This window comes from Pectinophora gossypiella, chromosome 16 (genome assembly GCF_024362695.1).
Source record: "Pectinophora gossypiella chromosome 16, ilPecGoss1.1, whole genome shotgun sequence".
NCBI lineage: Eukaryota > Metazoa > Arthropoda > Insecta > Lepidoptera > Gelechiidae > Pectinophora > Pectinophora gossypiella.
In genome coordinates, this window is record NC_065419.1 from 834,509 (window position 1) to 849,754 (window position 15,246).

The window sequence follows — 15,246 nt, forward strand, 5'->3', positions numbered from 1 at the left end:
GTACTGATAAGCGTAACTCACGCTTGACCTTGCATTGGACCATTTATAACTGTGCGCTGCGCACTCTTCGCGCTCTACCTCAAAAACGGTTGATCGTATCAAAAAAAACATGAAACGAAAATTGTAGAGAATTTTATACTCTACAACTTTTATTATAGGTAAAAATATCATTTAAGCAATAGGAAGCGAGATATTCACAAAAAACCAATTTTTATGACCTTTGACCTTCAATATCTTAAGACGCGGACACGGTATCATTTGTGACTTTTGAGATAATATTTAAAACGACAAAACAAAGGTCCATACCAATTTATAGCTTATTATCTCTCATTCCGAGGTGAAACCCCTAAAATGACTGGGCTATAATATCAAATGCGGTATAAATTGAAAAATAATTGTATATGGATTTTCAAGGAATTTTATTAACCTGTTTTGTAAGTTTCTTACCTTATCATTAAGTTCCTTCTTATTAAAGTCCAGTTCATGTTGTAGCAAAGATATCTGCTTCCTGATCTTGACGAGTTGTTTCTTGTCGTTGCTGGCGTGTCTGTCTGGCGTCTTCTTCTCCTCGCTACTCTTATTCCTCGGCGACGGACTCCGAGAGACCATCTTCATCTGCTCCTTGAGAGACGCTATCTCTTCATGATAAGAGTTTATGTCTTCATGTAATATCTCAATCTCTGTCTCCTTATCTTTCAACTTATCCGTCAAAAGTTTTAATTCCTCTATTTTTGATGTCAGTTCGTTGTTCAATGAGTTTACTCTTTCAAGTTCAGTCTCACTGTTTTGTAGTTTTATCGACGCATTTTCTTGTTCCTTTTCTATTTTCGTCAGTTTTAGTTTCAAATCTTTGTTAGTAGTTAGTAAAGCGTTGTTGTCTTCGTTAAGTTTTGCTACGTCCCGGTTCAATGCTTCAACTGTATCTTGCATGTGTTCTATTTCATTCGACTTTTCTTCAAATAATTCTTTTAAGTTTTCAAATTCTTCCGTTTTGTCATTGAGGCATCTCTGTAAGTCGTCAAGTCTATCCAAATGCTGGTTCAAGCTGTCGATTTGTTGGTTCTTCTCAGATACCAGTTGTTCCAGTTTTTGTAGTTCAGTAATCTTTTCTCTCATCTGATGATTTTCGTTTTCATACTTCTCTAAAAGCCCATTCCTGCTTTGCAGTTCGTCAATTTTCACTTCCAGCTCAGTCATTTTATTAGTCAAGTTACGTTTTTCTTTAGCGAGCTCCAAGATCATGTTTTCTCTTCTTAAAATATCCTCTTTGAGGAGGTGCAAGTCTTTAGATTTATCATTTACTTCCTGAGTCAATTCCGAAAGTCTCTGTTCAAGCAATTTCTTGTTTGACGTGAAATTCTCCAATTGGTTTTCATAGAATTTCTTATCATTGTCCATAGTAGCCATAGTATTTTCAAGGAGTCCTTTTAGTTCTTCTACTTCTTCCTTCAAAGCTGGGAACTCGCATAGCTGTTCTTCAGCGTTTTTCAATTCAGATTTACACTTATCTAGTTCGGTTCTGGATTTCTTTATTTCGTGTTTCAGCTGAGTTAATATGTCAGGGAAGTTTTCCTGTCTGATGTCTAATGTTATACCCAACTCCCTGAGAGAAGTAAATTCTTCTTCGTCGTTCTGAGTTTTGTTATCGTTAGTAACTTCTAAAGAAAAATTGATCTTCTTAGGCTCGACTGTAACTTCTTTGCTGTCATTGACATCTCGGTTAGGATACATTGAACAGTTATCTGGTATATTATGTTCAGATTGTTTCGTAGCACCGAAAATAGTTGTTTCGTTGACGTTTCGTTTGTATTGTTTGAGGAATTCCTTGTTCTGCGTAGATGTCAAATGTGCAGGTAAAGAATCGGCGCGAGGGGAGTAAGTAGTGAAGTCAAAATGATCTCCATAGTCAATGTTTAGCGAACTCAGATTTGGCTTCTGTACTTCTGGAGGTAAAGTTCTGTTTAGGGTTTTATTGGTCTCATAAGGAGCTCCTGAAATGCTAAGGTTTTGTGCTTTCAGCTCAGCTCTACGCATTTGTAAGTCTTGTTCGTCGAATTCTGAAATAGAAACAATATCGCTGAGAGTTCTCGCCGATGCTTTCCCTTCTACAACTTCGCTCCGTTCTTCCTTCTGGTTGTCGTCCAAATTCAGCGCTGTAAGGGAAATATGAACTTTGAGTGACACAAGTTTATAAATAAATCTTAGTTAAAATAAGACCGGTTAGTAATGTGTAACCTAAATAACATTTGTTGGAATAAATCCAAACTCCGTTAATTGTGAAAGTCTAGACATTTCCGAGACACGTGTGGTTATAAGGAAAAAGAATCACTTTTGACATAGATATGTCGTAAAATACCACTTTTTCTTTTTGTCTTTTATCACAGACTACAGACACACACAGCTTAATGAGTATGCTGCGGAGAGGTATCGCATATCGTCTACCCTATCGATTAGAGAAGAGGTTAATATAATATTACAAGACATACTGGAAGTGCATTTGGTAAGACAGTATTGCGTAGATATTAGAGCGTTGAACTATTACGGGGTGGGTCAGGTGATGCTTTTTAAAAACAATTTTATTTACGCTAAAAAGATTTATTTAAAGAAAATGTATTAGAATTATACAAAACGTAGTTGCTATCCGAATTCCAAACCCGAACTAACGATTTCCCATTGAAATGAAACTTGATGGTTCCGGAGTCCTATTGCATTGACGTCAATGCAATAGGAATTGAGTATGCAGTTTTTATTTTATATGATTACCCTGTAATTTAATATATAACAACCCCCCGAATAAGATCGAACATCACCCTTAAAATGATGTGAGATTAAAATCAGATCGAACTTGGATTTCGGTTACATTATATTAAAAATTACTATATTAATAATAAGTTCTTATCGACGAAAATAATAAGTATGAATTTGAAGTTAAGGTGAGTGTTTTTGAGATGCAAGGATTATATTCCTTTTGACTGCGACTGGTGTCCTTATCTCATCTTCCGTGTCTGAGAAAGATTCCTGCACATTCGACATCACTACGGTCTGTGCTACTGGTCTGTTAGAACTATTTTTATTGTGACATTGGTTAAATATCTGGACTAAGCATGTGGAAGGATTATTTCGACACAGACGTTTTCTACATCTATAAAGTAAATACAACAAAAATATTATTCCTAGGACATAGCTTAACGATATATAATGAATGCCATACTTTTGCATATGAGTTGGACTTTCGATACTATTTAATTCCTTTTCCAGGTAATCTAAATGCACACTAGCATGTAACAGTGAATCTAAGTTATCAATATTTGTAAGCTTATTATAAGGTAATTTTGACAATGTTTTGTTCAGTTTAGTCCTTTCACAACAATCATCGAGTATTATGTTAAAGTCAGAAATTGAGTTTGTTACATTGGAAATGTAGTTTTCAGTAATAGGATCAAATTGTAAAGTTTTGTAAAAAGCTTTACAGTTTTTTGGCAATTTTAAAATACCAATAGAAAACAAAATTTCATCATAACTGATAGGGTTGTTCTTACAAGTGATATGGCATTTGCCTGGTTCGGATTGGGCAAAGAGCCACCTATTATTACTTATCTTATGAAAAATATCTACATGTCCATGTAACAATTTAACTTCACAAGAATCGGGTAAATTTTGTACTACTTCGGTGATTAAGGTTGTTTCACACGTAGGATTCGCAATTGTCGAATATACGTTCGTTAACACGCACACGTAACACTTGCCACTGATCACTTTACACTTCTCAATATCTTTTATCGGTGAATAAAACATATGATCAGCTGTAATTGCTATATAAGAACTTGTAGGTGCAATAAGTACAAAAGTATCTGGTTTTGAAACGTCGTAAGGAACGGGTAAAGGGATTATATTAAATAGATTATAGGTTTGAGGTAAGACGAGCGGTATCTTGATTAACATAATTATTCTGTTAAGGTGATAATAACAAACGAGTTTAGAAATGTCTAATAGCTGATGAATGTTTTGCAGAGTTAGTGATACTGCCAATTCATGGTTTTTAGGAAGAGCATTCCTATGCTTATCTAACTCGTTATACAATTGATAAGGGCTAAGCACAGTAGGATGTAATATATTTAACTTTGCAAAAAGGATAGCATTATTTACATCATCTATATCGAAAGATAATGTTAAAATTATAGCTTCTAAAGAATTGAATAAAGAACTTAATTGAGATTTTATTTCTAGCTTATCGTTAGAGTTACTAATCTTATTTAACATATTATTCACGGTGTCCATATTCTTAAGTAAATTTTGTTCGTTTTCATTGACCTTAGACATAGAGTTATTAAAATTTGAAATAGTTGACTTAATTACATGTATATTCTCTTTCATTAGGTAAGACAACTGTTTTTCGTCTGTCTGTACCTGGTTAATTGCGTCAGTGAATTTAATCGCATCTTCATTGTCTAAAGTGCCGAAAATGGTTTTCAGGATTGAGCCCCCAAAATCAATGAGACCTCGTTTTTGACGTCGGGGTTGTTCATCGACAGGTAAGTATGATATAGAAGAAAATTTATTGACATTAGTTATATGTTGATTATGTAAAGCAGACAGAGAGTTAGTACAGTCTGTTTTTAGCTTTGACGATGAAAACGAATTGCAAAATAAATTTACTCTTTCGAATAAGAACTCCGCTTTATCTAAATTAGGTTTAATATGACTTATATCTAAATACGTAACGACATTCCATTCGCCGTTAGTGAATTTGACATCTAGAAGTTTGTCGAAGAAAAGTCCAGGACTATCTCGGATTTGTGAAACGAATTCACAAATAACCGGTGGTGCGGCCCTGGAATAGATAGAGACGCGCGTTATGTTACGGTGATAACGTTTGATCAGCTGCGAGTTTTATTTCGTCATAGTGATGACGTACATGTTTTCTATTTATAAGTAATGTAACGGTGTGGTGTCCATTTAGCTTAATGATTTGAAAAGGACCTTTCCACACCGGTGATAAGGCTTTATTTTGTTTGTGATGGCATTTAACGTATACCATATCGCCAATTTTATAAGTTGTAGGTTTAGTACGTGAATCATAATAGTTTTTTGAGCGTTCTTTTGAAGATATAATGTTTTCTTTAGCTTTTTGTCGGCTGTAACATAAGCGATAATTAAGGGCTCTGATGTAGTCGGTATATGTATTATTATCTAGCGAGTCAATACTACTCGGGATATAAGGTTTAAAACCCAGCAAAAGTTCCATAGGCGAGAATCCTGTGGTGCTATGGACGTTTGTGTTATACGCAATCATAGCGGTAGGTAAATATAGATTCCACGTATGCTGGTTTTCTCCAATGTAAGATCTTAAATACTCTTTAAGAGTCGAGTGGCTCCTCTCTAGAGCACCACATGTTTGAGGGTGATAAGGAGATGCATATATATGCTTTATACCGAACAACTTTTCTAATTGCTTAAATACATCAGAGCAAAAGTTAGTTCCCTGATCTGTGACTATCATTTTGGGAATACCTATGTGAGATATATACCGAACGAATAATCTGGCCGTTTCCTCGGCCGAGCATGTTTGCAATGGATAAGCCTGTGAATATTTAGTCAGGTCGTCTTGCAGTGTAAGAATAAATTTGAACTTATGTTCGTGAGTTTCAGGGAGAGGACCGACTAAATCTAGGAAGACCTTTTCGTTAGGCCTTATGGCAGTCGATGTTATTATCATCGGCGCACGATTCACTTGGCGCAAAGGCTTATTTATTTGACACGAGCGACAATTTTTTACATAATCATCAATATCTTGGCGCATGTTTTTCCACCAGTATTGAGATTTGATTCGATCAAACATGCGAGATACGCCGGGGTGTCCGGCTGAGACAGAATCGTGATTTTCTTTTAAAATGTTTTTGACTTCACTAGGAGTAGGATATAGTATTGAATTTCGATAGATATTTACTTTGATTCCGGTATCATGGAATAGGAAAGATAGAATGTTGTAAATTTTAGTGTAAACTATTTTGTTAAAAGGATCGGAAAAATCTGAGATTGCGAATTCCTTTTCCTCCAAATACCAGTATTTGATCATATCTCTGTATTCGCGTAAGACATTGAATATATCCTTATAAGACATTTCGTCATAGTGATTGAGACGAATAAATAGATGAGTAAAGACATGCTTATCATTACTTGTGGAATAATAAGTGTTAAGTTCACGATCGATGTCTCGGATATTTGGTTCGCTTGTGGAGGAATTGATGATTTCTGTACAGTATGGGACAGATTCATCTAAGTCAATTGACGTTGGATAAGCTATCAGTTTACACTTAGCTTTAAGTAGAGATTGATTGTGTTCTTCAATGATTGTATTATAAGATACGTCTGGCTGACGGTTTATTTGTAAAAACTGTTCATAAGTTTCGGAAATAGAAGGACTCGGGTCATCGGACACGCGAGGTGATGAATTAGTAGAATTAGAATTAGAATTAGAAGGATTACGAGTTGAATCGGGATCTCCAAAATCATTTAGAGTGTTGACAGGGCAACGAGATAAAGCGTCTGCATTACAATTAAGTTTCCCTTGTTTATAAATTATTTCGTAGTCGTACTCCTCCAATTTTAGGCGCCACCTTATTAATCTAGAACCAGGGTCCTTGACATTAAAAAGCCATACAAGTGGCCTATGATCGGTGACGATTTTAAATTTTCGACCATATAAGTAAGGTCGGAAGGTCTTCACTCCGAAAAGGATAGCTAGAAGTTCTTTTTCTATTGTGGAGTAATTACCTTCGGCCTTATTGAGTGTTCGAGACGCATAGGCGATGGGTTTATCCTTACCTATGTCGCCTTGCGATAACACGGCTCCGACAGCGTAGTTGGAAGCGTCGGTAGTGAGAATAAATGGTTCGTTAAAATTCGGATATTGGAGGAGGGGCGCAGATGTTAGTTTATTTTTTAGAATATCGAAAGATTGTTGTTGGTCGTATGACCATTTAAATTCTGCGTCCTTTTTAAGAAGGGAAGTTAAGGGTTTGGTGATTTTGGAGAAGTTTTCGATAAATCGTCGGTAGTAACCAACGAGGCCAAGAAAAGATTTAATGTCTTTGGCATTCCTTGGAATAGGGAAGTCTGTGACTGCCTTGATTTTATCGGGATTAGGTGACACACCTTTATCCGTGATTATATGGCCTAGATAAGCGACCTCGCGACGTAAGAATTCGCATTTATCTGGCTGTAGTTTTAGATTAAATTGACGAAGTCGGTCGAACACGAGTTTTAGTTTTTGAATGTGTGAATCGAGATCATGAGAATAGATTATGCAGTCATCGAGATAAATATAACAATGTAAACCCTGGAGCCCTGTTAGAACAGTGTTCATCAATCTTTGAAATGTTGAAGGGGCATTTTTCAGCCCGAAGGGCATACGGGTGAATTCATAATGTCCTGAAGTGCCATTTGTGATGACGATGAAGCCGGTTTTCTCAGCGTCTTCCTTTTTAAGTTTTATTTGATGGAAGCCGCTGACGAGATCAAGTGTCGTAAAATACTTGGAGTGACCTAATTGATCGAGGATGTCCGTTATTAACGGAAGTGGATAGATCTCGGTAACGGTTGCGTCATTAAGCTTACGATAGTCAATGACTATCCTCCACTTTTGTTTCCCTGACGCGTCCTTCTTTTTAGGGACTACCCAAACTGGAGCACTCCAAGGTGACATTGAAGGACGAATGATATTTTGTTCTAACATTGTTTTGATTTGGCCTTCAACTTCATCCTTATGGCATTCGGGAAAACGATAGGATTTTACATGGACAGGAGCAGAGTCCTTTGTATTGATTGAATGTTCCAGTGCACTAGTGAAAGATAATGGTTCTCCCTCCAGATGAAAGATATCTGTGTACTGAGAACAACATTCAAGTAGACGTTTGGATTCCTCATTATTAAGATGATCTGCTCGTATAAGATCGAGGACTTGTTGATTCCTATCGGAATGTAAAACGTGGACATTGTAAATGTCTTTAAAATTATCATGAGATGATATTTGTGTTGAAGACTGCTTATCATATGGAGTGAGATTCACGCGGTAATCTCGAATGATGATCTCTGATTCAGTAGTATTTAGAACAGATAAGTTAACTCGACCATTAGGTTTGAGAAGAACGATACAATTTGCAATATATACGCCGTCCGAAATAAAATGGTCAAGGACCAAACTTTCTTTAAGATTTTCGTACTCCTTTAGATCATTAGAAATTGAGCATTCGATTATGGCTTCTGATCGCGGAGGAATGGCATATGTGGGCCGATTGAAGCGGATTGGTAGAGAATGACCTCGCATATACAAACAGTTGCGAGAATATCTAATATCGACATCTAAAGTTTTAAGAAAGTCGTTGCCTAATATGCCATCGTAATTTAATTGAACATTGTCACTAATAGCATGAAACTTGAAATCGAAAGTTATAGTGGAAGGATTTTCGGATGACGTAATGCAATTGAAATTGATTTGTAATGACCCTAAGGTTTCACAATATGAGTCATCATCGCTAAGTCCCTTTAATTTAATTTTTTCGTTGGATAGTGAAGGTTTATTCGTAAAGTTTGCTAGTTTAGCTATGCTGACGGTTGAACCGGTGTCGATTAAGAAACATAAAGGGTGTTCCGCATAATTTGTTTTTAATAATATATGCGGTAATGAGATTTTATGTGAAATTGTGTTTACTTTATATATAGTATTGTTTTCCGACGAAGTAGAGATAGAACTCATAGGACCTTCACTATTTTGAGAGTTTTCAGGGTTTAGCAATGGATGACTATTTTGACCCAACGAAACAGTGTCTCTCGTAATATGAGAGGGTTGAGATTTAAGGGATGCAACATTTTTATTGCGACTCAACGAAACAGTGTCTCTCGTAATATGAGAGGGTTGAGATTTAAGGGATGCAACATTTTTATTGCGACTCAACGAAACAGTGTCTCTCGTAATATGAGAGGGTTGAGATTTAAGGGATGCAATATTTTTATTGCGACTCAACGATACAGAGTCTCTCATATGAGAGGGTTGAGATTTAAGGGGTGCAATATTTTTATTGCGACTCAACGATACAGAGTCTCTCGTATGAGAGGGTTGAGGTTTAAGGGGTGCAATATTTTTATTGCGACTCAACGATACAGAGTCTCTCGTATGAGAGGGTTGAGATTTAAGGGGTGCAATATTTTTATTGCGACTCAACGATACAGAGTCTCTCGTAAGAGAGGGTTGAGATTTAAGGGGTGCAATATTTTTATTGCGACTCAACGATACAGAGTCTCTCGTATGAGAGGGTTGAGATAGAGATTTTGAATTAGATTGGCTCTTAGATACAGTGACTCTCTTTGGAGAGTTTTGAGCACAGGCTTTAGCATAACTTAAGGAAGCAGTGACACGAGAGGATTTAGCATTTACTTTTGTGTCTAAGCGAGCAGAATTACGTCGACACGTGTCCGTAATTCTGTTTACTAGTTTAAATTATCGTTATCACATAGTTCGCACGGGCCATCCGAGTTGTTATACGACTCCGGCTCCGATTGCGCTTCGTCCGCAACATGATTTATAGGAGCCGTGGGATTGTTGTTTTGATAATTAGAATTTCGTTTGGAATTATTATGTTTTCGTTTAAAACATTCCGAAATATCATGGCCCGGGTTTTTACAATATCTACAATTTTTTTGTGATATCGAATTTTGTTGCGATGATATAGAATTTTGAAAGTTGCGTTTTGGTTTGGAGATACCTTCCGAATGAGAATGAGCTTGCTTGTTACGATTAACCTTGTACACGAGGTTTTCAAGCTTCTCTTCTTCGAGAGCTATGTTGATGGCATCGTTCAATGACCTCGGTTCTCGGCATCGAACGATTGTGCTCAATCGTGGTGATAATCCTAAATTGAACGTAAACAAGGCAAGGTCTTCGGTCATAGCGAGTCGACCGACGAGCTCCTTTTTTAGGGAAGCTGAATTGTGTATCTCCGATTGCAAGGATGTTAAGCAGCTTTCGATACGCAAAGCGAATTGGGCAACAGTTTCGTTAAATTGTTGTTTACATGATTGAAGATCTAACAACAGATGATTATAATGCTTCCTCTCTCCAAAGTTTTGATTTAAGAATAACTTTAATTCGTCAAATGTTTCAAACACTTTGTTAGAACATGCTACCTGTGCTTTGCCTTCTAATTTAGCTATAATATATTTTAATAAGATTATTTTCTGGCAAGGTGAAGCCAGATCAAGAGCATTTTGACAATTTGTCAGAAATGCGGTTAGGGTTTCTCGATCACCCTTATATGGATTAATGAAATTACAGAGAACCTGAAGAGGACAAGGTTCAGATATGAAAATTTCAGGAACCTTCTTCGAAGCTGAAGGAGTTGATGGAGGTTTGCTTTCCGCCATTATAAGAGGTAAGTAAGTACGTAAGTATGTAAATAGGATTTAGGTAAGTATTAGGGTTAGATTATTATTTTAGATTTTGGATTATTAAGACAGGTAATATAATAGGAGATATTTAGGAATCGACTAAGTGATACAAAATTTAGAATGTTAAGATTAATTAAAAGAGAGTGGCGAAGCAATTACAGTGAATCAAATATTTTACTCACATTAACACCAGCGCGAACACCACGTTGTAAATCTTCATTTCCAGCGAAATCAGGATACGTGCAGGAAAGCGGCAGCGAGGTGACGGCGGCGGCAGCGCAGCGGCAGGAAAAATATATGACGGCGATCGACTGGCAGGCTTACTCTGACAGTTTTGTTGTTGACCCCAGGATGCAGTCTCGGTGGTCCACCAGCAGGCTTCTCGAAGTAAGGCTTACTGTCGTGGTTAGACCTCCAGATAGACGGCGAGTATCGGCGAGCTGATGCGGGGAAGGTAGACTGTCGCCGTTTAACCGTGATTATTAATTCGACGGTGAGTTAGAAGATTTTGAGGAGTTTGACGAAGTGACGAAAATAACTTGAGAACTTGGAAGTCACTCCGGAGTCGGGTTGGCGACGACGAGCGGACAGGAATAGCGTGTTAGTTTATAAGTTTGTAATTTCACAGACACATCACCAATGTTCCACACAAATTTTATGAGATTCGTTTACGCGAACGCGTTATGGAATACCAGGAATCGACGAAGAAACGGTAAAAATTCACTGGTATCCCACTTCTGACACCACTATTACGGGGTGGGTCAGGTGATGCTTTTTAAAAACAATTTTATTTACGCTAAAAAGATTTATTTAAAGAAAATGTATTAGAATTATACAAAACGTAGTTGCTATCCGAATTCCAAACCCGAACTAACGATTTCCCATTGAAATGAAACTTGATGGTTCCGGAGTCCTATTGCATTGACGTCAATGCAATAGGAATTGAGTATGCAGTTTTTATTTTATATGATTACCCTGTAATTTAATATATAACAGAACCTCTTCACTGACTTACCAAGTAGTTCCTGGAGCTGATCCTCCTTCTCAGCTAGCGCCCTTTGGTGGTCTCTTAGCGCAGTCTGAAGTTCCTCTTTGTCCGTCTCCAAGCTTCGAGCGAGTGACTCCAACTGAGCGATACGAGTCTGAGCTGATGATAGCTCCCGTTCCAGAATTATAACTTTGTCTTTGGGATTACCTGTGAACAAACACATGTATTATATAATCATCATCCTCCTGCCCTTATCCCATTCTAGGTGTGGCCGGCACAACATGTATTACTATCCCATTCATTTCTGTCAGTCGTTATCTCAGTACTCACATCTTTGACACACATATCCATCTTTACACAATCCATCCACACTTTATTGGGTCATCCCCTACCCCTATATCCATTGAAATTAATTCTCATAACATTCCTCGTTATTTCCTTTCATCCCTCCTCATCACATGCCCATATCATGCCAACCTGTTGCTCCATAATTTCTCAGTGACCGGCGCTACACTCAGACCGTTCTGGTAACTTCACACATTCATCTTAACATTCGTATCTCTGCCACATGTACTCTTCTTTCATTCATCCGTCTCTTTTGTCACCCAACACTCGAAACCATACAGCACGACAGGCCTTATGACCATATTATAAATCTTAGCTTTTAATAAATGTGTCCTTACAAACACGAACACAGCTTTAACATGGATTAAAGTGGTAGTTTTACTAGGATACAGTCATAACGTTCAATAAGAGTTCTGGTGTAACTTACATGTGTTTCCGTACAGAGTTTGGTGTTGCTCATTAAGTTTATCCTTCTCATCCATTGTCTGCCTCATCCTGATCAGTTGTTTGTCTTTCGACTCCAACTCTTCCTTTAGCCTTTGTACCTGTAATATGAAATACGTATGAAATTAGCACATAAACATCTCTGACACTAGGGTTGATGAAGCCTGTCATCGAACCCACACGGTAAGATGCATAAGTTTGTGCCACTGCCTTCACGCAACTGTTAGTCTGATATAACCAGTATTTGAATACAATGATAAATCATCTCAGGGGCTAATGGTAGAAGCAAAAAATATAATAAAAAGAAATAAGAGTTATTATCTTCTAAATAGAAGCTTCTAAATTGACTCCATAAATAACGCGGGCGTCGTGGAACCGTGGTACCTCGGCGAGCGTGTCGTGCAGCTGCACGGTGAGCTGGCTGGCGGCCTGCTGCGCGAGCGCGTCGGCGTCGTTGCGCTGCTGCTGCAGGCGCGCCGACAGCGACGAGATCTTCAGCGCCTGCTCCGACATGCGCGCCTGCAGCACGTCGCGCTCCGCACGCACCTCCTGCACCCACGAACAGGACACATTGTTGACCACTCACACACTTCAATGTTTTATTTGCATTGAATTTATATAGAGAAATAGGCGTGAGTTTGTGTATGTATGAATTCATGTTGAGAGAGTGAGAGCCCTCAGCCTCAGACTTAGCATGTCGTGGATTCGCCAATTTGTGGGATATGCTCTTTTATTGCATTTATTTATTTAAGACGTTTATATTTTATGCCTTATTTACAAATGTAATTATGATTTTTTTGAATAATGATTCTGTAAACATAGTACGTTCACGAGCATCAATATGCATGTACTTTAGTATGATGTCATATTAACATTTTTGAAAAATTATAGTGTAAGTCTCACTAAATGTCAAATATGTTGATGCGACAGGGTTCTAAAGTGGGTACATGATATTGCTTATGACTGTACATGATGTTGTGTATATGGCACTTGTTATTATTGCAATGTCCTTGCATACCACTTAGCGGTAACACAGTCAAACTTCTGAAAACCCCGTATTATGTTGAGATAAATTCTAAATTAGAATGTCCCACCCAAAAAAAATGTTCATGGGATCATATTACAAGAGAAATGATGGGAACGTTGCGTGCTTTTGAACTCCTGTAGCTTTACCCAATTAGTTAATGTGAATGGAGAGTATTTTAAATACTCTAAAACTTACAGTCTAACGAAATATCGCAACCAAACGAAACCCGAGGCGCCACTTGCTAACATCAACACAAAACGGCGGAAAAGCCAAATTTTTGGCAGAACGACCAGTTTAATTTTGAACTGTTGCCAATATTGACTGAACTCACCGATATGGCGAGAAACACGACTCACGAATATTGTCCTTTCGAAGCTTGAGTAATAAAAACTATATTTACTTAAAAAAAAATTAAGTATTTTTAAATCTTTCAAATATACTTTATTGCACCGAAATAAAATAAGATAGTTACAAAAGAGAATTAACTAGGTACATGGCAAATGGCGGCCGTATCGCTAAAAAGCGATCTTTATGTAGTAAGTCATTCATCATGATATTTGAGGCAAATTATCCAACTGAATCTCTTTAACTCATCTTCATTATCTTCCAACGCATACAATCCAACTCATCTCTTTGAAATCACAGCACGCACCAAGTATAACACGACAAAGAAATAACCAGGCCGGTCGACTTCCGTCCTCATAATATCACGAACCAACTTAATCCCTTTACGCCTGCGGTGGCCTTGTTTCATCGTCGTTATAACTACTGTGGTAAGTCGAGCAGTAGACACGGGTTATAAACTGTTACGATTCGATTTCGTGGTTGAGTCAGGTGCATCTGTTTTGACTGGTAAAACCTAAATGTAACAAAATAAGTTGTTATGCATGATTCGGGATGATGAGGAAAATCATCTTATATCCTTCAACTTCCTTGTCTCACGTAGAAACCGATGATGGTGCCTTGCACTTTATCAAACATTACATCTATCACTAGGCTATTCATCTCTCACAAGAAAAGCCTTAGAAATTTACTACCAGCTAGCTCCCTATCTTGTTAACATTTGTGTGTAAGGCCAATATCATCATAATCAGCGACAACTTTTAATCGTATACTTCACATTTATCAACTCGCACTGAAATCTCACAAAAAGAAAAGATCATGACTCTGGACGGGATTCGCACAGCATCTCATAAGTACAGAGTAACCATAATTTATTAGTTTTTCATTTCACATTTTCAGAAAATTCACTACAAAAACTAACATCCAGAAAACCTTACCGATGATGGAATAGACATTATAAATAGCCAGCTATCATCAACTTCATCGCACCCGGTGTTAACTTGCCGGGTTAGTGGCCGCGCTATTTCCGACCGACGCGCCCTCAATACATTGAAAGGGGTCTCCAGAGAGCACTGGGTCGAGTACATTTACTTTATCAGGCCTCTTTTCATTTGTTCATTTATATTATTTGGACGTATTTGGAATAATTGGGTAGTTTCCTAGGCCAAAGATAAATTATGAAATTCTGATTACTACATAAACACAGATCTAAATAAACAAAAAAAATGATTTCTTTTTCTATTTAACTTATTCATTATTAAGTGCGACATTTTGACACGTTTTTCTATGACATCACAAGTTGCTTTTTCATATTTTTTTTAATATTTCGTGTTTTAACATAGAAAACGTTCAGCTGCTTGTCTTCCCGGGCATGTCGTAAAAACCGACAGAGGGATTGTGTCCTATAACATGATGGACTAATGTTATGGGCGATAGGCTGATCGCTTATCACCATAAGGTTCATCATATCCAGCTTACGACATCGTATCAACAGTGGCTGCAAGTTGTCTTTGATTACTTGTGGCTCTGCCCACCCCATTAGGGATTACGGGCGTGAGTTTATGTATGTATTTCGTGTTTTGACGTTTAGTAAAAAGTAACTGATTTGTCTAGTTGAAAACTACCCTATTCCTATCGTTTACGCGTAGAAGTCGGA

The 15,246-nt window shown here is 37.5% G+C and overlaps 2 protein-coding genes across 12 annotated transcripts in view; both read right to left on the reverse strand.

Moving 5' to 3' along the window:
• The window catches only part of LOC126373942 (golgin subfamily B member 1-like), a 109,677-nt gene that overhangs the window by 17,481 nt on the left and 76,950 nt on the right, over positions 1-15,246 (reverse strand). For all 11 annotated transcript variants that reach the window (XM_050020307.1, XM_050020303.1, XM_050020306.1 and 8 more), the window contains 4 exons: positions 12,605-12,769; positions 12,204-12,321; positions 11,459-11,638; positions 448-2,153 (listed from right to left, as the gene is read on the reverse strand). In XM_050020307.1, the coding sequence (XP_049876264.1) occupies positions 448-2,153; positions 11,459-11,638; positions 12,204-12,321; positions 12,605-12,769 (2,169 nt within the window). The remainder of the gene's footprint in view (positions 1-447; positions 2,154-11,458; positions 11,639-12,203; positions 12,322-12,604; positions 12,770-15,246) is intronic.
• Positions 4,548-8,128, reverse strand: LOC126373954 (uncharacterized). The gene has a single exon (XM_050020348.1). It carries the CDS (start codon positions 7,733-7,735, stop codon positions 4,859-4,861), a length of 2,877 nt encoding a protein of 958 aa, XP_049876305.1. The 5' UTR covers positions 7,736-8,128; the 3' UTR covers positions 4,548-4,858.

Excerpts from the sequence above, each read along its gene's own strand:
- LOC126373954 (XM_050020348.1), bottom strand. The coding sequence starts at position 7,735 with ATGTTAGAACAAAATATCATTCGTCCTTCAATGTCACCTTGGAGTGCT.